The 27,469-nt window shown below is 40.5% G+C and overlaps 1 protein-coding gene across 7 annotated transcripts in view; it reads left to right on the plus strand.

Annotated features, from left to right (window-relative positions):
• Positions 1-27,469, plus strand: part of LOC122983699 (rap1 GTPase-activating protein 2-like) — an 81,132-nt gene that overhangs the window by 19,106 nt on the left and 34,557 nt on the right. For 4 of the 7 annotated variants that reach the window (XM_044353691.1, XM_044353692.1, XM_044353694.1 and 1 more), the window contains exon 1: positions 25,168-25,887. The exons of the other annotated variants lie outside the window; for them this stretch is intronic. In XM_044353691.1, the coding sequence (XP_044209626.1) occupies positions 25,754-25,887 (134 nt within the window). In that variant the 5' untranslated portion in view covers positions 25,168-25,753. Of the gene's footprint in view, positions 1-25,167; positions 25,888-27,469 lie in introns of those variants that run through there. 7 annotated transcript variants of the gene reach the window in all.

Genomic DNA, 27,469 nt, shown 5'->3' on the forward strand with positions numbered 1-27,469 from the left:
CTGGCAGTCCATAATTGCCATTATGGCGCCACCTGTTGAAACACTGCACTGGACTGTTGACTTTGTTAAAGGACTCCCTCAAGGATTGACAGCATTTAAAGACATTTAGCAGTGACTTGAAGCAGTCGCCTGTCACTCTTTGTTACTCAGTTTCAAATTTGTCTGTAGACTTAAAACTACGCAACAACTAAAATGATGCTTCAATAGCTACAGAATAATTAAACATAATTGGTAACAGGGCTTTGTTCTGAGTGAATCAATTAAGCACTGAGCTGGTAGCAGCTCACTGTGATTTACAAGCTTGTTTTAACTCTTGCACTAATTGTCTTGGATTTATATAAGAGGACTAAACATAGCTTGGCAAGAGTTTCAGATGAGGCTGTAAAAGGTTTACATTCATCTCATTTTAACATGTTTTTTTGTGAGAAAAGCATGTTAGACATTGATTATTCTTCAAAGCTGCTGTGTTTTTATATGTCTTAAAACATGTCTGGAGGGGATCTTTAATGAGAAAGAGAAACATGGCGGCTGAAGTTGTTGAGTCATTGGTCAATGTCAAACTCTTATGATTTTGTACATGAATATGCGATTGAGACACAGGATTAAAATGCTGGATGGGGCTCCAAAGGTCACGATGATAAAACACTGAACATGCAGGTTTGTAGTCAGCTATGTTTCAGGCATAAAGCAAGCAAAAAAAAATCAGGTTAACATGAATCATGTCAAATATACCGACACTCGTCTGTTATCTGCTGTGTTCTCTCACACAATAACAGACATACACACGTCCGATGTTTCTCTCTCTCTCTCTCTCTTCTCAGCCAGGTGTCATTAGACCGTCTGCTCTGGAGTGGCTCTGAATATGAATGAGTGAGTCGTGACTCCCTCTTGAGCTGCTGCTCGACACACAAACTGAATAGGAGCGACTTGTGTGTGCACATGCGCGTGTGTGTGCGTGTGTGCTTTGATCCGGGTGTTAGATGTAAGAAAAAAGTGCAGAAACCTGCTTCATTGAGTCGAGAGAAAGAATAATTGAGATGGTAGTCTTCAAGGTAGAAAGTTATATATATATAAAAATAATGATCATATGTTTATACTATATAGGTGATGGGTATGGCTTCTAATTGTTGTTTTTATATACAAACATAATTAAATGTTAAGTTTTTAATCAACATTTTAATATACATTAATCCATTTAGAGCTTCTTCATGCTCTTGAAAATAGAATACAAATGACTCCGTTTTAATATTCCAAGTCAGTCTTCACTTTCCATTCATCATTTACACTTCATTTGTTTAACTCAGACCTCCTATTTGCTGCATAGCTGATGCAGTCCTAATAAACAGGTAGCTTGTAATTTATGACTTTACATTTACTCTGTTGACTCAGTTGTTGTAAGTTGGCCTGTTAAACTCCTGCAATGAAACATGTGCAAGGAAGAATATACAGGAGAAGAAGAAAGCCACAGGGGGGGGAAGAGAGGAGAGGTGAAAAAGGGAGGTGGAAGGCCAAGGGAACTAAAACATCAGATGGATGGCTCACTTCAAGGTTTGCAGCTGCTGAGCAGCAGGTGGGAGGATTTTATTTTATTCTCTACTCCCTTTTCTGTCCTGCCAGCGCTCAGTTCACAGTGGGGTGTTCTTTTTTTTATTCCCCTCCCTCTCTCTCTCTCTCTCTGTGTCTCACTTGATCTCCAACTTTCTCCCCCCTCTCCCGCCTCTGTCATTAGTCCCCGGTGTTCCTCTGCCTCGCCTCTGCTCATGGTTACTACAAAGAGATCTCTCCACCTTCACCGTACACACAACACCTCATTAATAACTGCATAATCAAACCTGTGTGTGTGTGTGTGTGTGAGAGCAAACAGATGCATTTGTTTGTGGGTTTTGTCTTGAAGTAGTGGTGAGGGTGAATGAATATTATGAGTGGAGGATAGAGGAGATAGAGAGGACGAAACACAGAGACGGGGGAGAGGTTGCACCTGATCAGTTTCCTAATACTGTGTGACGATGCCCCGCAAACTGTGGTGAGTAACTGCTGTCTGACTTATGTATATTTTTTTGCATACTTGCCAGTGCATCACTACATTTTTTTTATCTTATTTTTCTTTTATCAGTTCCTACTTTGTTACATTAAACCTGTGATTGATTTGTAGATCAGTTCCAAACCGAGATGAACATCATGTAAGGACGTGTTGGCATCATGAGTTACTTCTTAAATTTTAAGATATCTGCTGACAAAATGTTTTCTTCACAATATTTACTGATCAACTCTAAGCATCCTCCGAAATGGATTTACTGTGTATCAGTTTATTACTACGAAGCTGTTTGAGTCTGAGGTAAACTCATTTAATTGATCGTTATTGATACATGATTAGGTTTGGGAGTGCAAGATGTCGCAGCCACACATGTTATAAGAAGTCTTGTAACATGTTTAAAGACATATTGTGTCTTAACTGACATTTAATAACATTTAATAACAAGATTGTATGTACGCAAGAAATTGAGTAGCTGCCATATACTAAACCTATAATTTGGCTCCTCTAAGATGTTGATGGAGAGATCTAGAGCTGCAACAATTAGTTGATTAATTGATTAGTTGATCAAACAGAAAATTAATGGCCAACTATTTTGATGAAAGAAATGCTAAAATTCTCTTCCAGCTTCTTAAATGTGAATATTTTCTGGTTTCTTTATTCCTTCATGAAAGAAAACATGTCTTTGTCTTTGTGGACTGTTGGTTGGGACAAAACAAGACATTTTAGATTGCATCTTGGGCTTTAGGAAACTGTGACCGACAAGATTAATAGATAATGAAAACAATCATTAGTTGCAGCCCTTGAGAGACCTACCCTTCCTGTTTTATTTGATATTATGTCGTTATATTTATTGATTATCTAATTTCTCTAAGAGGTGATAATGTTTTGTAGAGCTGTCTTTTGCTCTTGGTAGGTTTTGACTTATTGTCTCAGTGTTTGTATTGTTGAGTCTTATTGTGAGAATGAATGTCAGATATTTTGTGTGCCATTTCCTTTGAATTATTATGAATACATTTATGTTGACCCAAGGAAGTAGTAGTAATATTAAAGTAGCTAACTGAGATCTAAAAAAATGAAAAGGGGCTGATTTCATAGTTTTTGGTCAGTGTATAAACTGAATTGGAACTAAATTGTTATATTTATTGTGATATGCCATGACAGACAGAAGAGAGGAGAAGAGAGGAGAGAGTATCAGTGAAGTAAGAACGTACAGTAAGAAGTAAAGTGAACTACAGTAAAGTCAAATTGAATAGAATGGAGAAGTGTATTGTGACATTAATATGATGTCTCAATATTAGTAGTGTGTCATAAACCTTCTCAGTCAGCACCGTTCATCACAGCCTCTGATGCAGGTCGGATCCTGATCACTGCTTGACTCTGTGTGAGCAGTATAATGACATCAGTCTGAATGATTAATCAGTATGTCTCTATAAGGAAAACTATTACACCTCTCTGTCAACATCTAGTTCCCTGTGTTTCTTACAATAGCTGCTGGTTTCCAGCGTTCCACATGTCTTTATGTCTTGTGTCATTTGTAAGAGGGCTTTAGGTAGATTCACGTCATGTAAGCACCACAACAAATTACTCACTGTGTTTCTCAGACTCAACCACAGATTGTTTTACCTGCTGGATTTTCAATCTAGCCTTCTGTCAGCCTGCCTCTTCATCCCTGCATGCATGCGTGTGTCTCTGTGCGTGCGAGCGAGACCGTAGCCAACTGCTGCTAATTAGACGTTGATACATGTCATACATTATTTCCGTCCTCCTCCTCAGCCCCTTCTCTGTTGTCTTCCTCTCTTCTCTTCAACTAAGCTATTCTCTGCTCGGTTCGGCGGAACAGCTGCTTACATCTGAGAGCGTCGTCTGCTCAGACACACTGTGCGCAGCATCACCCGTGGCCTTCTCCGCTCTGCTTTTCAAGAATAATGTGATACATGTTGCTGGATAGTGCTGTTTTGAAGTGTAATATAGCATTTAATGTACCTTTTTACTGCTATACATCGAGTCTTAACTGTGTCACTGTCTGCATTTATTCCCTTTTTTCATATATATATATATATATAAGAGAATGGATGAATGATGTTATCATCCTCCTGAAATAACTTGTTGTGGAGACTGACAGGCAGGATGAGTGACAGGAGAGAGGCTGAGATTGAACAAGGGCTCAAGAGAAAATAGGGTTTAAAAAATATGATGAAAGAGGTCTTTTTAGAAGGAGTAGAGGAGAGTGGTAAGAGGAGGTGCCTTCTTAAAAAAAAAAAAAAGTCCCCGACCTCTCCTCTTATCGTTGTCTAGCCTAGTTTTCGGGGCCAGGTGTAAATGTTATCTGTCTGCCAGCATCATGGAAAAGAGCAAATGGGCTGCTGCTATTTCTGGAGCCTGGCATTTACACTATCTCCTGGTGCACCCTCTATATTGCGGGCAACGATGGTGAGTTGTGACCACCAAACAAACATGAGACTAAATGTGTGCTGGTATCATATTTACTTTAAGCGATGGCTTATTAAAGCTCAAGGCTTTGCTCTATAGTACAGGGAGAAGGAGCAATGATTAGTCACAGGGAGGCTGTATGCAGCCTTAATGAGCTGGCAGCTTTATTGTGTTTTGCTTATTTGAAGCAATTGTTGATGTAGTGTACACAGTTACAGCCTGTTACCAAACCTAATACAAGCCTGCAGGCAGCAGCAGAGAGAAAGGAGGACAGAAATTCAGTCAGCTTCTATCTAATAGACAAGTGCTCAGGTTGAATATGATGTTCAGCTTAGGTTAATTTTGAAACCAGCCTTCAGTGTGACCATCAACACACAAAACAAAACTATGTGGTGGCACTGAGTCATTCCTTGCACCACAGTTTCACTTCACTTTTTAAAAACAACCCAGCTTGCGTGTGACTTTGTTTGCCTCGGTGCCCTCATGACAGAGACAAATGTGCATGGGCGTGTGAGAAAAAAGGTAGAGAAACCGAGGTGATGAGGTTGCAGAGATAATTGTAGCAATATGATGTGGGAAGTGGTAAAACTCCACCCTTCCTCAAGGGCTTAGGGGAGGATGTTGTACTTCCTCTACTCTCACACGTCCGACAACAAAGTTAATCTTCAGAGTATATTATATTGTTTGACAACACTTTAAACAAATGTTTTGGTGGCATCTATTTTTAAATGGAAATTTAGGTAATCTTTGAAATTACAGCTGATTACAGCTTTGTAAGTATTTATGTGTAAATATGTATGTATGGTTCTCTAAATCAGCCTTGCCTGAATTAATTCTGGTCATAGAGTTACTCATTGCTCTGTTTTCTTGCACAATAATCTGGTTTATTCCTCGAGTGGAATAGTGCAGTCCACGCATTTCCACCTGTTTCTGCTGTGACCACAAGAGGGAGCTGACTGCATGTGTTTGTGTCACAGCGGCTCTGAGGGAAAATATCAGTCCACTGTAATGATGGCAGCTGAATTAAAGAAACATGATCACTAGGGGGAACTCTTTCTCTATTTTCATGCTTGCTGAATCTGTGTCAATCCATGTCCCACCTGTTAACATGTCTACCTGTTGAAGCTCATATGCGGAAGAGCTCTGCATGAAACCAGTTTATGTTCCTGTTTTAAAATGGTCAAAAATTCAACCAGTAGAAAAGAGATACAAGTTAATCCCTTGAGGTGACACAAGGACAATAGAAGTTTTTATTTTAATTCTGTCTGTATCACTAAAAAGTAATTTTATGATGCATAAAAAGGGGTAATAAAACAACCACACGTCTTCAATCCTCCATCCTCTATCTCATTGTCACCTGACATACAGCACCTTAAACCCAGCAGGCTTATGTCTATAGGTTACCACTGCAAGACAAGTGCACCGTGTTGTTTCAGCCTCACTGTATGTAGCGGCCTATAGGGAGCCAAGGCTGTTGCCATGGCAGCAAGAACTGATGATCACCTGAGGGATGGTCCAGTATGGTTCATTACCATGGCGATAGGCCCTAGTTGTCTTGCCTTGCAGCCAGACTGCCTCGCCAGTACATCAAAACATGACCAATGGAAAGATAATCTGACTCGCAATGCTAGTGGTTGCCCGTAGCGACCACAGTACGTTTCCCCCCATGGATCTTCATAGTGTGTGTGTGTGTGTGTGTGTGTGTGTGTGTGTGTGTGTGTGTGTGTGTGTGTCTGTCCACAGGAACATGTGGGGCTGAGTTACATCGGGGACAGCATAAGATGACTGGTAACATGACAGCTACAGTATGTTGTGTCTCGTGTAATGAACCAGAATTCTACACTGACTGTAGAGGACTTAAGATTTCATTCATGCCCCTGCATGCTTTTATTAAAAGGAATTAACAAGATGCCTAGAGGTTTATGGAGAGGGGAAACAGCTTCATTAAAGGATGATCTGGCTGGCTGATGCCCAAGCAGGGACAGGAGCTTCTACTCAGGACAAGGTTAAATCTGATTTAATTGTTGAGGTGTATCAGAGCAGAGCAGTATATTTTACATATATTAGTTGTTAAATTGAGGAAAATGAGACTATAACTCCAATAGCAAATGAGAAAAAATACAGTAATGGTAAAGAGGTGGGAAAATGTTTCCCAATTTCCTTTGCTTAAATGAGCACTCCATCATTTTTGTCTTATCCAAAGTCACATGACAGGGTGTCAATCTCATCTCTTTGTACCCAGTAAAGAAATGGGAGCACAATGTGTTTAGACAGATGCAAGGATAAACAGTAGGCTCCGTCGAAACAGAAAAACTACCGGTTTGTCTTTTTAGTGACCCACCAAATAATTGTCAAACCTGGCAACAATGAGGGCAGCTCCTCTGACATGCTCTGAGCAGTGTCTGTGGACACCTGTTGTTGGTCAATAAATAGCTCCAATGCTAACTGCCCCTGAAATCACACCGCCTCCTTTTCTGTCACACACAAATGAAACCTGCATTTACTGTTGCTGTTGTTGTTCTTTTTGGCACTTGAGCCCAGCGGAAACAAGGTGGGAACACAACATTGACAAATCAGCTTTTAAGTTCTGGCAAGCTTGTTAGCAAGCAGTTGCCTGTTTAGAGAACCAGCAGATACGGAGCAGCATCAGCACGTGTTTCTGTCCATCTGAAGATTTAAGTGTCTCAGCTCTGTTGTGCTCTCCAACAGCTCCTGAGGAAAATACAGTATCTGCTCTTTTAGTAGCTAAATATTCCACTATGTTCACCAGCTACAACTAAGAAACACATACAGTCATTTGATCCATAGTTAATATAAATATATTGCTTATAGCAATATCTGACCTTAAATGTAACACACATTTTAAGGTTATTGGAAGCAGTATTGTTTTACCTCTAGTGTGGCTAGACTAGCTGTAGGGCTACAACTAAGGCTTAATTTCATTATTGATTAATTATTTTCTTGATTTCTAGTGATAAAATTGCATATATGACAGTGAACATCTAAGCTGGAACCACACAATGTTTGGCTTTTTGCTTGAACAATTATTAAAACAATGATTTGATTATCAAAATAGTTCATTTTCTGTCAATTGACTGATCGACTAACTGATTCATTGTTACGGTTAGTGGTGTCCCCCTGCTTTTAGACTTTCAGCTATGAGGCTAAACACAAATCTGAAACGGATGCTATCACTTTATCTAACCCTATGTAAGAAACCAAACAAAGACGTTTCTCAAAATGTGTAACTGTTCCTTTAATGTGATCTCAGCATCTTAAATATATGTAATCTTCCATTTATTTGCTGCCATATGTTCTTTTATGTAATTTTTTTGGCTTCAGTTTTCATTTTCCTTTCTGGGCTCATAAAATCTGTTCAGCAGTCAACAGATGAAAATTAGCCTGAGGGTTGAATGTCTCTGTTGACCATTGGAGATGTCTCATAACCTTATTAACTACTGACACACAGAAAACATGTCTCCTCTCTTTCTTTTCTCTCTCTCTCTAAAATACGTATCGGCGCTATTATCGTTGTGTGTGTGTGCTCTGTTTCTTAAGCGAGAGTCTTGTTACTCCAAAGTCCCCCAGACAACCAGCTGCCTCTTTGCTTTTGACAAATATTTACTTCTTGCCGTCTCCCTGATGCTACACACACACACTCACACACTCAGACGCACAGAGTAGCTGATAATCGCACCATCTGGTCTGAGTGCCGGCTGTTAAGGGCCCATAAAACAGACCCTCACCTATTTAGAGGCAGAGGGCTCCCTGAGCGGCGGGCTGTGTGGAGAACATGTAAACAGCACTCACTTGTTCCCTTCTGCACACACACATGCACAGTGGCACGCACGCCCGCCCACATGCACATCCATATCCACGGGAGACGTAGGAGGTGAGAGGATCAGAGGATGTACCTGTCCTTGTTCTGTGGGTTTCTTCATCTCTACCACCCTCACTGACTCTCTCTGAGGATAAAGATATACAGAGATTGATTCTGCAAAACTGATAATGCCACATGCAACATGTCAGTGCTGGATTTTTTATTCAAAGCTTCATTATTCATCACAGTAAAGGGGTTAAAAGTCGTGTTATTGTTTCACCTATCACGGGGTTGTTTGTTACACTGCTCGCAGAGAGCCTATGCTGCTCAATATATTAGTTATATTTAACTACTCAAAAAATATGAGTGCATATTTCATCAAAGATAAGTGCCCCCATCCTTAAAAAATAATTAAAAACAGGGAACTCAAATAAAATCAAAGTTTGGATTTAGTATTCAGTGTTATGAGAAACCTTCCAGCAAGAGAAAGTGAACTTTTCTGCAATTTTTCAAACTACCTGAGAAGGTGATGACTATTTATGATGATGACAAATTGGGAAATAATACATCTATACACATATATCTGACATTTAGAGGGCGGTTGGTAACAAAAGTTACATGTCTTTTCTTATTAATAGCTGTAATATCATCACAGTTGATTGTGATGATATTAGTAATATAGGACATTAATAATCAATTACTTTCTTGATACTATTACTATTACTTGATACAGTAAAAAAAAAACTGCTTGTTGGTGTGTTTTGTGCCTCTGGTAGTCTCAGCCAAAACTAACTAGGCCTGGCAGTGTTGCCGTTGGAAACCAAGTGAGAGGATGCTGTAAGTTATTCTCTGCGATTGCTGCTGTTACTGTTTTGTACACAAACACTTGACATAAGCTGGCAGCAAATAACAGCCTGTCGCCTTAGCATCTGAAAGAACAGAGGATGATGCTGTTGAGAGGGTAGAAAATGAGAAAGAGAAGAGTGAAGGGATGATGAGAGCCTCTGTGTGGTCCAGAGGAGAGAAAGGGGGATCAAGGGTGATAGAGGAAAGCAAGGAGACAATAATAGACCAGGGGAGACAGATCCTGTGCTTAGATTGGACGGGCAGAGAGGAGAAAGTCAGACCTTTCTTACTTCCTCTTTGGTGTTGCTACCCTCCTTGTCCACCCCACGCAGCAGCGAAGCTCTTAACATGTGAAAAGAGAGGAGAGAGTCAAGATAGGAGAGAAAAATAAGAAGAAGGGAAGGGGGTGGGGATGTGGGGGGTAAGGCACGGAGGAATAGAAAAGGAGATGCTGTCTCTCTTGGGAAAAATGAGCCGAGAGGCAGAGAAAGAGGGCAGAGAAAAGAGGACAAAGAGGGAGGAACGGGAGGTTATAAAAGAAAATCCCCTTTTTTTTTGCTATTGTAAAGTTTGACTTCTGTGGATAAAAGTGTGTTTGTGAGACAGAGAGAGACACACAGCCATTACCTTCTCTGTGACCCTGTAAGTTCACTCTCAACCATCCATGTAAAAGCTGTTGACAGATGGTGGAGCGCTTCGTCATTGATGTCCTTGTCCATCCTTTGATTCAGGAGCCATTTTATAGATTTCTATCAAACTATCTATTATTTTTCTTTCACCCTCCATCTGTCTTTTAGTCTGTGTCTCTGTCTTGGAGCAATGCCTTGCTCTTATTCACTGTCATAAGTGGACTTAAGGGAAAAACAATCTATATTAAAGCTACATTTGTCTCCTGTTCAGCCCTGTTTTTTATATCCATGCACACATAAACACACACGCACTTTCCCTCTCAGTGTGTCCATTTGGTACATACATCAGAGGCAGGGAACGAGGTCTCGCTCCAGTAGAGCTCAGCTCAAACCCAATTTTCTTTCAAAGGAATAATTCATCTCCATATGAGCAACCTGCAGATGCAGCTTCAGCTTGTACATGCCTGTTTGGCCTGCACATTGTTGCTAACAGCTAAAATGGTAATGGCTTGTGTTGATAGATCATGGCAATTTACCCCTGGTCACTACAAAATTTAATTATATGCTACAGAAGATGGAAATCTAAAGTGAGATATGTGCCATATTGCCAAAGTGACAGCTGTTTATGTGAAATGATTGATAGAAAAAAAGGACTGTTCGTAATTGACTGTTTGCAAAGCCCCTACCCCCTTAGTTACTACAATTCACTCTTTATTCATGACAGAGGTAGAGATGAGCAGCTTCTCAACTCTATGCAACAATTATGCCAGCTATAACATCAGCAGTTGAACAGATTTATAAGCTGTAGCTAGCTAGCTAATTAACGCTAACTTCATGACTCTGTAAAAGGGTCTCAAATGTGCTTGATGGTTACATACATGATGTTGTGCTAAAAGATTGAGGCTAAAGTTAACCTGCAAAAACTCAGTATCCTCACCAGTTGATGATCCACGTAGAAGACACTGAATTAAAGAAACATTATTGTCTTTGTATTGCAGTGTAGTAATAGCTAGTCCTAAGGAAGATTAGACTTTTATTTTGTTCTAACATATCTCTGTTTGGCTGCTTACTGTAGCTTAAATATTTGTTTACAATATAGCACTTTTCAGTTTTAATGTTAAAAGAAAAAATGTTTTTAGGATGAAGACTATGTGTTCAGAAAAATTAACGTTATTCTGGGTAACGCATTTGACTGGGTTCGATGTAGAGGACAGAACTGCTAATGTTACTCTAAACTCTGACTGTGTGTTCAGACTACTGGTGACAAAGCAACAAACTACAAGTCATATTTCATGGAAGCCGGCTACAAACCGACGCCCTACACTTGTTGCTGTGTGACAAATCAAAGCTGAGCTGGTCTCACCTTTTTTCAGTGCTCCAATGACACGGTGAAGCATCAACCAATCATATGTTTTTGTTTCACCATTTCCACTCTCCTTATATCTCCCCGTAATTCCTGTTACGTTCTGCCATTGGCTAGCTGTGGTAGTGTGTTATTTAATACTAAATCATGTTTATTAGCTATTTAAGATAATCATAAATAAATATGGTACACAAGCCCATGTCGACATAACCACATCAACGAGTGCTTTAGCTAACCTTCAACAGCGACTCGGCAACAATGTAGCTAGCCATGCTTGGCTGTTTTGTAGCTTTGCCGCTCGTAGTGTGAACACATTCAGGGCCAGCTTCCAGACAGTGGATAAACATAACCTGAAAAACTAATATAGTCAGCTAATGAAATGCTCCTTGGCCTTGGAAGTAATGCTGGGTTACTACTGTAGTTAGCCAAACATGAGCAGAATAGTAAACTGTTTAATCCATTTCTGACATTTTTACTCTTGTGCTCTTTAGATGCAGAGTATGTTACTACAGTCCCCTGCACATTGCTTTGATGTGCAGAAATCCAAAGCATGCCTATAAGGTTTGCTAAGCTATTATTGGACAATTGCTTTTGGTGTTATAGTAACACAGAGCTAAGTGGAGAATAAGTGATGGGCAACACTACAGACTGTATGTTACTATAATGTGTATCTGCATTGGTGGTGACTTCCGTCTTTTCTTCCTAAAGCCCACTCAAATTCTAAATGTGTGTGTGTGTGTGTGTGTGTGTGTGTGTGTGTGTGTGTGTGTGTGTGTGTGTGTGTGTGTGCGTGTGTGTGTGCGTGTATGTCTGAGGTTCAACCAGCTGTCAGTTGACCCCCTAGTCAACCAAGCAAACTGAGAAAGCAGGAAATTGATTTACCTCTCTGATGTAACACATGACATCGTGGCTCCACAGGAAGGAGGTAGACAACAAAGGGATGAGAGAGAGGGAGGAACATGGACTCATATAAAGCACAAAAGACCTGAACGGAAATGAGGAGAGAGTAATTAAAAGCAAGAGGTGGACTTCTGTGTGCATGTTTCTGCACACATGCACGCATTAAGTATACTTTTTCCTGTTGTGACATCAGAAAAAAAACATTTCTAGGAGCTTATGTTTTTATATTTCAACCTGTCAGAAATCCATTTACAGTGATTTCAGACAAAAATGACAAAACCAGGGCAGACATATTTTTGCAGGACCATTTATTCCTGTGTGAGTATGTGAAAGAGAGACAAAATATCGCCCAAAACCCTTTTTGACGACGCATGACAAGCAGAGATAAACAATAATGCGGCAAATAGCCCGGAGTGTGTGAAAATAATTGTCTGATGACATTTCTGTGGTGAAATGACAGCAGTGAGCAGAGGGCCAGTCAAGGCTAGTGTGCTTGGTGATTAACAAAGGACTGTCAGTGATTTGACACTGCAATCAGCACACACAAAAGGAGCAGATATACTGTATCTCCTATTCATCATCGCCCCGCATCACTCACGTCTCATTTTCTCTCCTCCAACTCTTGCCTCTGATCTCTCACTTGCATTTTCTCTCCATCTCCCACTCATTCCCTCGACTGTTTGCTGTGTGTCTCTCATTTCCTCGCTCAGTCGCACTTTCTTTTCTCACATTATTTTTAGGTTTGGTCCAGATTTGATTTTCTTGTTCTTTATGAATGAACTGTTTCAGTTTACATCCAAGTCTCTTTTGATTTCTTTAGACTTATCAATATGTTTACGTGCTTTTTACCTGCTGCTGATACAGGAGTCAACCATTTTTTTTGCCATATACTCAATGAGCTGGAAAGACCTGCAGTCATGCATCTCATGCTGACAGTTTTCTAGTAATTTGAAAGAGACATCCTCTCCAGCCCTGTGACAGACTGGCATCCTGTGAAGGGTGTACTCTGCTTCTCCCCAGATGCATGCTGGGATAGGCTCCAGCCTCCAAGAGACCCTGAACAGGATAACATAAGTGGTCTAGAAAACAGATGGATAGAAGGATGGATGGGAACACATCGTCTCCCTCCTTCCTTACTTAACTCCATTTCCTCAGTATCAGATTTTTATATGACTAGACAGGTGCAGGCTAGTGTTTTACTACACAGCTGTTTCTGATTCACTTATGTCAAATCAGTGATTTTCCAAGAAGAGATGGGTGACTGCTTGATGAGGTTTGTGGTTCAGGGTTAATTGGGCATTGATTTTTTTTTCTTTTTGTTTTTCTCAGACAAAAAAAGAACTTTTACAATTTCCTTTATGTAAACTAATAAAGTAACATAAGGCGGTCTTGATGGGAGGTTTTCTAACACGACGATCATTCACCTATTTTTAATTTAAAGCTCACACGTTGACTTTGTTCCATTTCATCTCACCGTCATCACTTGGGGATTAATTGGGAATTTGCATGACTTCTGTGTTTTCTCCCTGATGCTGACTGTATCCAGTCATGGTGTCGCACACAACTGTCTGGGTTGTCTGTGTCACAGCCTGTCTGGAGACCAGACACCAATAGTCCCGCTGATGGATCATCCATCAGACACCACTTTGGACGCTCTAGGGGCAAGAGAGCAGTTCGTAATAGCTATCTGGGCTGTCGTGCTGTGAGTGTGTGTGTGTGTGTTACCCCTATTGCAGCTCAGCATTGTGTGTATATTTCTGTGTTTACTGCCATTATCACTCAAGGCCATCAGTGCTCCAGGTGAACACTTGAACTCACTGTCATCAAACAGTCTCTGAGAAAGTTCAGTCGTGCAGACGATCTGTCTCTGTCCTCTCTGCGATGACCGTGACAAACACCGTTCATACGCCACCGCACTCGTCTCTGAGAATATTTGCCCCCTAAATATCACTCAAGTCAAAATATTTCCTGTGCTCATAAATGCTCAGTTGGAGAAGAAAATAGTGAGCCAAGTTGCTGCTTTAATACAAACAAGAGCCAACCCATCCAATACAAGTTCTGCAATATTAATGAGTCACAACACTTGAGCCATTCAAGCTCAAATTAAAGTAATAACAGTCATTTCGTATAAATTACTTTAGCTACACTCTGTTTCCCATAGAAATATGACTGCTGGGATCAATCGTAATGTATTTTGTTGATTAAAGCTTTTACAGTTATTGCTTGAAACACCAGGTGGCTGATGTGTGTTATTTTTTCAGCAGCAGCAGTGATTAAAAAAAACAAGTAAGATAAAAAAACAAAAAAACACACAGGGTACATGTCAGGACAAGCAACAACAGCTAAAAGGGTAGATGAGACAAAGAAAAGAGAAATATAAACCATAAGGATGGGTTGGTTCACAATTTTTCAAGTCTATCTTAAAACAGTAGTCAGGTCCACATCTGAACATTGAAAAATGATTTTATTGCTGTAAATCATTGGTCTTGTTATTATTATTATTTATTAGTTTATTTGTAAGGGACAAGTACAGAGAACATTGACAGTTGCAGAAGCAGTGTCCAATGTACTATACACAAGCTACTGACCATTAAAAGAGTCCCTTCATGAAGCTCCTTCAATGTAAGTGATGGGGGACAAAATCCAAAGTCCTCCTTTTGTGCAGAAATGTATTCAAATGTTTATCTGAAGCTTAAATAAGACCTCAATCATCCAAATTAGTCAAATCAAGTGTATTTTAGTGCAGTATTCCATCTTTGTGTGTCCCTGTCGAGCTGCAGAATAGGATGGATGTGTCCACTATCACTTACATTGTAAAATCACTAAGAAGGGATCTTTTAATGGTCAGTATGAACAGGATTAATGGTTACAGTGAACAAAACCTGTTTCAAGGTTCATATGGGCAGCTGACTACTCTTTCAAGACAGACTTGAAAAAATGTGAACCTATCTTTTAATTAATAGACCACAGCAGACATTTTAACTTGACATAGCCAGAAAAGCGCAGGTGTGACAAATGTCAGTAGAGATGGCTCAGTTTAATAAAGCGGCTCAGTAGTCATTATAAATGTCATTGATTACACTTTTGCTTTCCCTGCTTTAATGTGTCATAATGCCAGCAATGAAATAACTCCGTAGAAAAGTCTAAGGATGACCTCAATGCCCTCTTCACGATAAAGATGCTGGCAGCATAAAACTCACCATGAAAACAGCTGGGACTGCCACTTTGATGCAGCTCGGTTCAGTTTTTGCTTCATTTTTGACCGGCCTGATGATTCAGGACTGAGCCAGTGTGTTCCCGGATTCTCGGCCATATGAAGCACAGATTTCTCTTTAGGTTTGGTACAGTGTGAAACAACAGCTGAGTTTTAATGAGCTCATATTCTATCTGCCACCCAATCTCACCATTTAAGGTTTGGCCATTTATGTGTGTGTGTGCATGTGTGTTGACCGTCACACATTCTCTCCCTCTCCTCTCCTCCTTCTCCATCTGTCGCCTCTTGACAAACACACGGTGTCTTGTTTGGCCGACTCAGCAAGGCCCCCAGCAGCTCTGTGGGCTACATGTATAAGTCACAAACAAACAGACACTACAGCATCTCTCATGCATTGTTGTGTGTAGAATAACGGTAATAGCAGTGATGGAAAGTGTAAAGAGGGATTTATATTAGGTAAAAGGATGAGACAGTGAGATGCATCATACGACAGAGAACAGAACTATTTTGTCTTCTTGTGTAAAACATAATTATTCAGTAATATGTAATTTAGCTTTGGCAATAATGTAACTGTAACATCCATGCCAATAAAGCTTATTTGACGCAGAAGACGACACAGAATCACAAGACAATATAAAACGGCAACCCTCAGTAACGCTAGACGAGAGAGTGCACTGCAGTGCACTTGAGGCTGTTAGCAGGTTTATCCTGTGTGCCCTGAAATTGTGCCACAGTATTAGCATTGTCCAGAGAGACGTGGAGAGAAGAGCCAACAGAACTGAGGAGGATAAGACACAGAGAGCAGAGGAGGAGGCTGATGAGATGAGCAAACAAGCAAAATGCCGTTAATTATGGGCAGAGTGGAAATGAGAAACAGACACAAGCAGACGCATGAGTGAGATGTCTGAATACTGTTAATTATTTGGGTTCAGCATGCATCCAGGGTGAGACTTGGCTCCAGCTCATTATTAATGCCATATTTCAGTGCCAGTCTGCTGCCTGTCACAGGGAGGCAAGCGACACGCAGGTCTCTAGAAATCCATCAGTTTATTAAAGGGATAAAAGTGATGTAGAAATGATCGCTCTTAACAAATGCTGCAATGCAGTAGTGCTCTCTGTTGCTTCATTCCCTGGTAAATAGAAGTTATTCTCTCCACAGGGGTTGAGAGATTTTGGGAATGTTTCATGTGTGTAGGAGACAAAGTTTTGTGTTAGAATCAAATCTGAACGCTATCTGGATGTGTTGCCTTCTGATGTCGTATGTGAACATGGTGCCTACTTTTGGTCAGTTAGTGCTACATTTGTAAGACCAAGCTTGCTTTAGTGCTTAATCTGTGTAATGTGAAGTTCAATTGGCATCCAAAATCTGTACTTAGAGTGTTAAACACTCTCACCATGGAGACTTGAAAGGTGATGGTTTGTATTTTCTCCTTCACAAAGAAGGAACGAGTCTTTAATTAGCTTGAATTCAAGTCGGTTGCTGTGGGTTCCTGTGTTTTTCATGGTGGAAAAAACTACGGCATAATCTTAATGTCAACTCTCCATCTGAATGTTGCAAAAACTAGTTTCACTCTGACTTTGGGGAGGGTGATAGCACAATCTTGAAGCACAAATACTTTGTGGTAATTTAGGCTCCTGAGTGTTTTAGTCTTAGTCTTTTGATGAAAATATGTATTATTTTTAGACACATTTTAGTCATTTAAGTAATTGTTAATTTAAATCTAGTTTTAGTGAACAAAAACTAAACATGCCAGTTTAGTTCCTCAATCATCATTCTTGTTCATGCAGTTTCAATTATTATATAATGTAGATGTTCTGACAGCTGTCACCATCTTTAGTGTGCACGGTTACTGTGGTTACAAGTTTTATTCTGGTCTATTGCAAGGTTAGCAGAAAAGGCAGTGTTTCCGTTTATACTAGACTGTGATGGCTCACACACATGTTTCCTTGCTCTGCAGTGAGATTACAAAAATGTAATACAATTCATCATAGTTTTCATATTCAAAGGTTACATGTTATTTAGTTTTTGTCAAAAAAGTTGTGAAGGAATATATTTTTTGTCATAGGTTTTGTTGAAATGATTTTGTTGAATTACCTCTGACTTACAATAAATTTAAATTCAGTTCATCTGAATATGTTGCTTTATTTACTTACATGACCTAAGATGATACGGCCTTGTAAGACATTAGAAGTGATAACATGATCTGTTGCATTTTAAACACATGCTCACACATCCATAGGCACACGTCACAGTCAGACAGTAATTACAACACTATGGTAATGTGGGATGGTGTGACATGTCAATGTGCTCGTCAGGTAGTAGTCTTCACGCTGTCACATGCGCTCTTGTTAGTTGGTCATAACGCTTATGTGACATCTTTTCCACCGAACAACATCATGCATGTATCATGCACACTTGACTGACACTTGAACCCTCCTCTACAACAGTGTGTATGTGTGCACTTGTACACCACAGGTCTGGTTAAGGGCTGCCATTGACAAGGTTTTAAGAGAAATAATACTTCACAGAAAAGCCTTGAGGTAGCTACAAGGAAGGAAAAAACAAAGGAGAGCTTGTGTTAGGTGGTGAGGAAATTGCTGTAGAGAGAAACGTAGCTATGGCAAAAGATATACATTCTAACTGCATGACCAAATGGCCTTTTTAGTCATATTGCATCTTGTTTGTATTAATTTCTCTAAAAGTCTAAACTCAGTGTTACCCCTTTTCATTCTTTTATCATGTGTTTCTCATTCATGTATGTTATTCCATGTATCTAATTTTTTTTTTTTCCCAGCCGTCCATAACGCTGCTCTCTAACAACAATAGCCTACCTCAAGAGAGGACATCGGAAGAGATATCCCCCTCCTCAGATGTCTGGGGTGCTATTGGAGCTCAATATTGGAAAAAGGCAAAGTCAGGCCCCTAATAACAGCACAGCCATAAGCGAAACATTATCCTTGATGAAATTTAAGACCTTTCAGGCTCTCAGGCTTTCTTCCAAAGGCCAGTAGACAAAACTGTCAGTGACTATGTTTTCTCTCATTAGGAACTTTGAAAATTGAACAGAAATCCACTGGCATTAAATATCACTTGCAATATCATAATGGAACATTTCATATTATAATACAGCATAAGTTACTCACTCCACCGCTTTCACTGCATCTACATGTAGATCTCTTAGAAATCCTCCATTCATGTAAGTGTAAATTAAATGGTACACAGCTGAGTATACTGCATTGACTTGTATTTACTTGTGTACTGTACCTATAACAATCTAAATGTTTTCTCATTGTATCATCGTTTAGTAGGGACCAGCATTTGGGTGGAGCGTACTTCGCTCATTTCTCTTTCGTGCCCTAATTTAAGCTTCACTATCAATTTCAGCCAATTCTAGTTGTGTACACTGTCCAACACTGAACTGAACTCAATGCTTCCCATGCTACTTAACATGATATACACTCCTGTATGTGGACATATGTTTGTCTGGGTGTGTGTGTGACCACGTTAATTTCACTGGCTCAGTACAGTGTTGGAGTAATAACTCACTTTTGTTACCTTGCCAGAGAGGAAAAGAAAACACGCTGCAGTAAACTTATCTTAAAGTAATAATCCTCCACCGTCTTGTTTTGCCGCTCTGTTGCTGATACGTTACAAGAGTGATTCATGAAGTTTTTTACATTCACTGTTTTAAAAAACAGCTGTCAAGTAGGTCTGGTAAAAACCTCTATCACACAAAGTTGATGATTCATTTTATGTTCCCTGCAGAGGAAATGGGTAGTTAGCATGAGCGCCTACAGCTGCCATGGCTGGGCAGACAAATAAGAGCGCCACCCAGAGACACTCAAACCTTATTAGCAGAAAAACCAAGACACAAACTGACAGCTTAATGAGCAGAGGAAGGAAAGTGTGCTGAAAAGAAAAATGACATGTCTGAGACTAAACATCAAACTTTCTATCTCCTTTTCTGTTGTGTTTATCAAAGTTTATATGTTATTATTTTAGACCAGTGCCTACATGAATGTAATGCATACCAAGTGCAGAATCGCCCTCTTTCTGTCTGTTGGTCGGTGGTTCGGTCCACCACTTTTGTTGGGACTGAAAGATATCAACAACTATTGGATGGATTGGTGAAAACCTTTGTACAGACATCTATGTTGCCCAGATTATGAATCCTAATGACTTTGATGACCTGTCGTCCTTTCTTCAACAGCAGGTTAACATTTGTGGTTTTGAGTGAAATATCCTGTAAAAACTATTGAATGGATTACCATTAAAATTGGTTCATGTATTCAGCTATACTTTGTATTTAATGCCATAGCAAATGTTAGCATGCTAACACAAAAGTCAGATGGCGAACACAGTTAACATTACACCATTATGCCACCACGTTACAGCCTCACGCTGTAGACGCTAGCGTGGCTGTAGTTGTCTGGTCACTACAGATGTTTAAAAAATTGAGAAAAAAGCTGACACTGACTTGGTTTGAAGGACAGAAGTGTGCTTGAGAATCTGTAGAGTCTTAAAGTAAAAACAAAGGAAACTTATGTTAACGTTTCTTTAGTTTACCCCACCTGTTCTCGTAAATGTAGTATATGGTGATAGACGGTGGTACACCACACTCGCACTGTAATACTAATTTTAGCAAAATGAGCTAACTGGATCTACAAGAGGTCACTGCTGATCTGACTGCACACACAGAGTTGGAAATTACACTGTAATTACACATGAGTACAAGAGAAAGAGGAACAGTTCATATTGTATTTAAATGACTGTGTTTTATGGTTTTATGTTTATGGTAAACCCCTCCATAAATCACTTGACATAATGTAATATACTTCCATATGCACGTGTATTCATAAATGTGTGTTGATAGACTGTGTTTCTTTGAAAATAAGAGTCTGATTCCAGATACTGAATGTTGGAAAATCAGTGTCAGTGTGTTCCGTACATGGGAGGAGAGCATACAGAGAAGGGAGCTAAAAAAAGGAGGTGTGATACGAGGTGAGACTAAATGGGAGATAGGCGTAGATGGGAGGACTTGACTCTAAACTAACTCAAGTAATCAGTTACAGATTACTGATTATCTGAATAGAAGTTAATCAATGATAACATATTTAAATCTAGATTACTTTCCTCCAAAATCTGCTGACAGAGCAGACTGAGGAAGAATTAGTTTTGTTCTGTGTTTGAGCAGTGTTATCAGTAATTTCGTTATCATAAAAATGTGAAATACTGGCGTGGTGTTACATCGTAAATTCTTGCCTCCTGCAAATAAATGTGTCTAGAAATTCATAATGTAGATTTTTTTCTGCAGAAGTTATCTTTTATCTGGTTACTGTTTTCCCTGCAGAAAACAGTTTCTGATATATGTAATTGCATTTCTGTAATCTCCTATAGTTTACTCCGCAACCCTGTTGATAAGAGAGAGGCAGAGTGAATGAGGAGGGGGGAGAGAATTGTGAAAGGTGAAAAAATAGCAGAGAATGGAAAAGAACACCAACAAGAGAGAGACAGAGAGCGAGAGGCTGTATGGTGACAGATAGTATAGTACAGATAGACAGCTACAAGAAGGAAAGTGGTGCTGTTATAAAGGAGAGGTCAGCGCCTCTGAAGTAACAGGAAAAGTGTGAAAGACAGCTTAATATGCTGTAAGAGAAAAAATGTAAATGATGGCTTTCCACTTAGCCTAAGTCCCATTGAGCGTTAGGGGCCATACAAAAGGAGGATTTGATCATCAGTACAAAAATATAATTGGATCCTTTCAGTTATAGAGCAAGAGCATCCTCAATGAAAGACACCAAACAAAACCTTCCCACTTTCCACATGCACTTAATGTGATTGAATAGCAGCAGTAGTTAATGAAAATCTCACTAAACTGTTACCCAGCACCAACCAAGAGACAAATCCTTTTAACCAGCTGACAAACAGAGCCACAGCACATGAGCACTAACACATATCAGAATGAAAGAGCTAAAACAAACCAAGAAACAACACAAAGTAAATAATGTTGAGGACTGGTCCTGTAAATACACATTAGAAAGCAAGTAAAAAAGCCTTGACTATTGTGTGTACACACTCAGTGCACACAGATTTGCTTTATAAAAGAGACTCACAGTCACATAGATACACAGCTCCATCAAACCACATTATGTCTGAAAAAAACACTTGAAAGTGACCACATCAAACAAGCGCAAATGCGACATGTGAAATTGTCCTTCCCAAAGCACAGACTGTGTACATCTGCTGCATGTTGACTTGATGAAAGATAGGAATAGATCACCTTTCCCTTTATTTGCTTTCAGTGCTCATCGTTTGATTTATATGATAACATGACATTTCAGAGTTAATCTCTTATGGCACGTTTGCCATTTCCAGTCGAACTGTGTTGCTTTTTCATAAACATTGGACACTTGTTCATGCCTGGACCACTGGTAGCTATTGTTAATGTAACCACGCACACACACACACACACACACACACACACACACACACATACATTCACATTCAGACCCACATGACATGGACAAGTGAAAAGGCCAACACTGTAAAAACAAATGTCCTGGTGAGTTGTCTGCCTATTTCTATGCCAACATAGAACACAGTGGATTGAAAAAGTGGTTGAATGGGCGAGGAGAGAGAGAGAGAGAGTATGTGTGTATGTTGGGGGTGGAGTAGTTACTCAGCAGCAGTTGTGAAGGTCATTTTCTTCAGCAGGCTTGCAGTTGGGTCAAGCATTTTGTGTGCAGTCGTGCACAAATACATGGTTTAGTGTATAATGGCTACATGTACAGTACAATAAGGACTGACATATCCTGTTTAATATAAGGCCATTTTAGAGTTCAGCATGTAATTTGTGTGTGTATGTATGTATGTATCCTGTAATAGAATGAGCTGCAAAGAGAGGTGACGTTGGTAGAGTGGCATCTGTTTGTTTGGGAGACACTTGAGAAGCTGCGAAGTGACAGGAGAGGCTGCTTGGCACCATCAAGGCAGACACAAGTGTGTGCGTGTGTGTGTGTGTGTGTGTGTGTGTGTGTGTGTGTGTGTGTGTGTGTGTGCGTGCAGGAAAGACAAACAGAGAGAGAGAGTTTGTAACGGTACATGCAGAGATTTACAACTAAAACACAACCACCAGTGACTCATTTGAAAACTTAAAACCAACACAGTGTTATTTTTCAGGGTGGGCTGTGATTTATTAATTGCGCTGCTGCAATGCACTGCAAAAGAGAGGGAAAAAGGTGGTGATTGGTGGGTATTTTATAAGATAATTGCAGTGCTTTCTAGACTCCATATGTTTGAATTAGACTCTCCCCCAGAGGGCTTTGAAACAGCATCCATGACCTTCATGTTGGTCGATAAAATTTATAGAAAATATAAATGAACAGTAACTGAATAAATAGAATATGAAAAACCCAAATAATAATAATAATAAAGAAAAATGGAGGCTATCTTTTTGGCTTCTTTTCAAAATGATATGGTGATGGTGGGAAGAAACAAGTAATATACTGTACAAAACTGCAGAAGAAAGCAGGAAGCTGCTTTGCACAAATAACTTACATCACTGTGTTTCAGCTGTAAATGTCTGCAGTACGTCTTGTTTTATGTACCTCTGCCCTTTGGTACACTTTGTTAAATTACACCATATCTTCCCAAATGTTTGTGTAGCCTCAGTACTGTATGTTTATTCAAGCTCAGGGGCGTACTGGTACACCTCAGTGTATCATACAGGACCAATGTCACACCTGTGTGTGTGTGTGTGTGAGTGAGGGAGGGAGAGAAAGAGGGGAGGGAGGGTTGAAAGAGAGTGAGCAAAGTGTTGTGTGTGTCAGAGAGTGAATAGATACAGGTGTCTCATTCCCCCCCTTGATGACGCACAACAGAACCCTAGTGAAATGGCAGAGTCTGAAGGTGTGTGTGTGTGTGTTTGTAAATGTACGGTATGTGTTTTTTTTTTATAGTTGATCTCGAGGGTACATTTGATCGTCCAGTTGAGTTGTGAGCTTGTTTGTTTGCCTCCACACAGGACTTGGGAGAATCCTCAGGTGGTTTTGAGCGAGGGGGTGGGGGGGTGGGGGGGGGGGGGGGCATGATAGTAGATTGTGTCAATCAAAAATAACAAACTGCAGTCTTTAGGAAGCAAACTCAAGAGGGGGGCAGTAACCCAAACCCTTTTTTATGGGCTGTCAAGTGGATACAACCTTGGGGGTCCTTCAGGCACATCCTCTGGCAACTGTCCCGTTGCTATGGCACTGATGACACACAGGAAGAGCAATGCATGAGGTGGTTAATTGTTGTGTTTGTTGCTGCTGTTTGCTGGGCTTAATCTATTCCCTGGCTGCTGTTGGACAATTACTGAAACATCTCATCTACTCAGATGTCTTTGTCTCTTGTCTTGAATGAAATATTTCTCTAATTATCCTCTGTAGAAGGAGTCAGAGACTCTCCATTTCAGCCATCGAACAACATTTGCCCCTTTATTATTGTCGCCATTCTCACCCGGACAATCTGCACCAGATGTGTTCAACATGATTCACTGTGTCTTTTTCTGCTGTGTCAGGCTTTTATATTAGCTTTATGTCTGTGTCCTTGTCTGTCTAGACAGTTTTATCTTTGCTCTCATAATTCCCATGGCTATTTTTACCTTGAATAGGAAGTTTATGTTTTATGTTGGGCCTGTTTCATGGTCCAGGGAATAAATAAATCCTATTCAAACATGAACTCATTTGAGAAATGAGGAAATCAATGCAGAAAAGCCTGACTGTAAAGCTGTTTAATGAGACGGATGAAAGGTAACAAATCAGAGCATCATTACACTTCCAGTGGTGCACAAAGGTGGTACAGTTACTGGTCAAAATACAATTCATGTGCTACACAATGCATTGTTTTAAAACTTTAATTTCTTATTTAAATGTCTCTAATACATTGCTGAATAAAAAAACAAGCATATCAGTAACATAATGAACAGTATAATCAACTAAAGGACTAAAAAACTGAAAGAAAAAGGACGACAATACTATGTTGAAAAAGAAGTTTACTGCAACTAGCCAGTCATGCATTCACTTAGTCAGTCAGTCATTTCGCTCACTAGCAAACATGACAGGAAGAAGAACAGGTGGCTCGAGATGGAAACAGAACATGTTAGATCAATATATTCAGGGAAGATGACTGCTTTTGCTCTGTTTACTGAACTGTGAGACAATTGAAAAAGAATTTGGCTCTGGCTGGAGCTGGAGAGGAAAACAAGCATAGAAGACTGTATATTTGTGTGAAGAACAAGACACATGCAGACGATATTAGCGGGAGGAATAAAAATAGAAGTAAATTAAAGAAAAGATGTGGGAAAACAGGATAATAGGAGGCTAAGAACAAGAAATTCAGTGTGAAAAAAATATGTTATGTACTTACGTGTGTGTCTGTGCACAAAAGAGAGCATGTAAAATTTGTCAAAATTCTCATTTCTTTAAGCGGTTACATTTAATCTCCTTTCATTTTGTGAGGTTACATTTCAATTCCGATGTCCTTGGCAACAGCACAGCAGGCAATAGGCTGATAAGCCTGTTCAAATTGAGATTTCACACGGAGGGACAGTGTGTTTGTGTCTGTAAGTGTGTATGTGTGTGTGTGTGTGTGTGAGAGAGAGAGTGTGTGTGGGTGTGTGTGTGTGAGGAGGGGTGGGTGTATGTGCATGTGCCTAGAAATGAAATCATAAAATCAAGCATAGATGGAACGAGTGAGATTAATATAAAATTATTAACAAGGTAGAAACAGGGGCAGGGAGAGATAGAGGGAGTCATACAGTAGTGCATGGAGGAGGACGAGGAGGAGGAGGAGGAGGCGGTCTTTGCACAAACTCCAGCCTATCAGGTGGAGGAGGGCGGGGCTCAGAGGACAGGAAGGAGGGAGCAGAGCAGCAGCAGACACAGAGGGAGAAGAGACATAGCATGTTAGAGAGGGAAGGAGATGTGGGAAGGTAGAGTTAGGTAGGTAGAAGAGATGCAGTGTCACAGTGTATGTGTGTCTACGAGGCTGTCTCTTCATCCTCTCGTCACTGATCATGATGTGTTACGGAGCAACGGTGCACAGATTCATTGCAGGAGCAGGGGATGCAGATAGAAGTTCACCTTGAGCCGGACTCAAGTGCCAACAGTGCCACTTTGGACCTTTGGGATTACAACAAATGCGTATTGATCTATCGACCAAGAGCATCAAAGATTGATTTGGATCTGACAAGCTTCCAAACCAAAGGTGGCCCCTAAGTCATTAACTTTTGGATTTCTGGTCTAGACTTATACCAGAGGGTCTGACTGGAGAGGCTGAAAACTGGTCTGGCACAAACTTGCCAGCTGTCAGTACAGATATTTAGATTAAAACTGTGACATCCACAACTCACAGCTCACGCTGGAACCCCGCAAGGCCACGACCAAGCAGGTCCTGCAACCCAGGGACCCTGGACCCAACCTGACCTTGGGCCAGTTGTCACCTGAACCGCTCCTGGCACCGGCAGAAACGCCCAGCATGTCTCAGACGGGAGGACGGTTCCACAACAAAAAGGCCGGCATTCGGGCCGCAGTGATCCTGATCGGACTCCTGCACAAGTCTCGCAAAGCCAAGGAGAAGGAGAGGGAGAGGGAGAGAGAGGAGAGTGAAGGGTGGGTGAAGTTCATACCGTTTTGTTGTCTTGATGAGACAGGCATGCTGTGTAGATAATGTATGGCTCGGCTGGCAGCCTGCTGCCACGGGGACAAGCAGACAGTCTGCAGTGCGGCGTTGAGCCGGGGAAAACTTTATTGGTTTGTAATGTCTTTGTTATTCCAGAGGTGTGGGGCGCTTTGTGCTCTTTACGGTTCAATGAGTTTGCATCTGCAGTTTTATTAGGTCCTTTTATTAGAGTGTGCTTAGTTGTGTGTGTGCGTGTGTGTGTGTGTGTGTTTTGTTGACCACACTTATGTGTATCTGGGTCAGTGAAAATGACAGACGGGAAAGAGAGGGAAAGGTATTAAGGACTTTAGGTGAACAGAGGTGTGTACTGAGTGCTTTTGAAGAGCAAATGAGAGGGATTGAGAGAATGAAAGAAGCAGAGTTGTGGGGTAGAGAGAGAGAGGAACATGGAAAAAGAAAGAGAGAATGTAAAGTGCTGTAGGAGAGAGCTGTCGGTAATAGAAAGGAAAAGGAGCAGAGCAAAGGTTGTCCACGCTTCTATTCATGTCCTTCTATGTACAGTTTTTGCTTTACACACAAGCATCTATAGACACTTGTTGATGCCTTTGATGCTGATATAACTGGTTCATTCCTTTAGTACGAGAGTAGTGGGAACACACTCAAAGGTTGGGTGAACTGGCTGAGAGTTCAGTAGGTGAGCTGCAAAGGATACTACAGTAAAGAATACCATGCGTTGCTGCCCACTAATCTGCTGTTGACAGCAGCTGTATATTACAGCATGTCTTAAATTAATTTACGATGGAATATTAAAGCTGCGAATGATGCAGTAAAACCAGTATTTCTTTTTACAAACTGGTGTGGACTATATTTGTGAATGAGCCTGTCAGATTTGTTTAACAAAAGAAATACAGGACTGTGTGCCTCGAAAGAGTGTTGACACCTTCAAACATTTTCACACCAACACAGAAGGTTGCACCTGTAAGGGGATTTTCCCTACACGCTGTGTTGTGTCCAGATCATCTTACTGCTAATACTACCTTAGATGAGTGCTGTCAATAAGACTCCTGGGAATATCCCACCTGGTGACAAACAGTGTATGAGAATGGCCGGGTCGAGACTGCCAACAGTTGCCCCCACTAACCCCTCTCCTCCCCTTGACACCGTTTTGGCCGAGCTAACATTAGCAGCCACGCACGTACAGTTAAACTGGAATCTGAGGTCACGGACTGAGTTTGCCCACTGAGTGTTATTGTTAGGAAGAATATACGGTGAGGTCTGGGTTGGGGTTTTCATTTGTATGTATGCGAGTGAACATCTCATGTGTAGCACTGAATGCACTTTGCTACTCTGTCCTAATAGCCTGAACCAAAATAGGCTGATTTAAAATAGACTGTAACTCACTTTACAAATGCTGATAAGTTTATCTGACCCCTGGGTTTTTGTGTGTGTGTGTGTATGTGTGTGTGTATAATTTAGTTTCATATAGTGTAAAATTAACCCCTGGAGGCAAGGCTGGATTAGCAACCGCGCAAATAGAGTGACTGCCCCAGACCTCCTGGGGCCCCTGAAAGC

Source organism: Thunnus albacares, chromosome 6, assembly GCF_914725855.1.
Source record: "Thunnus albacares chromosome 6, fThuAlb1.1, whole genome shotgun sequence".
NCBI classification, from domain to species: Eukaryota; Metazoa; Chordata; class Actinopteri; order Scombriformes; family Scombridae; genus Thunnus; species Thunnus albacares.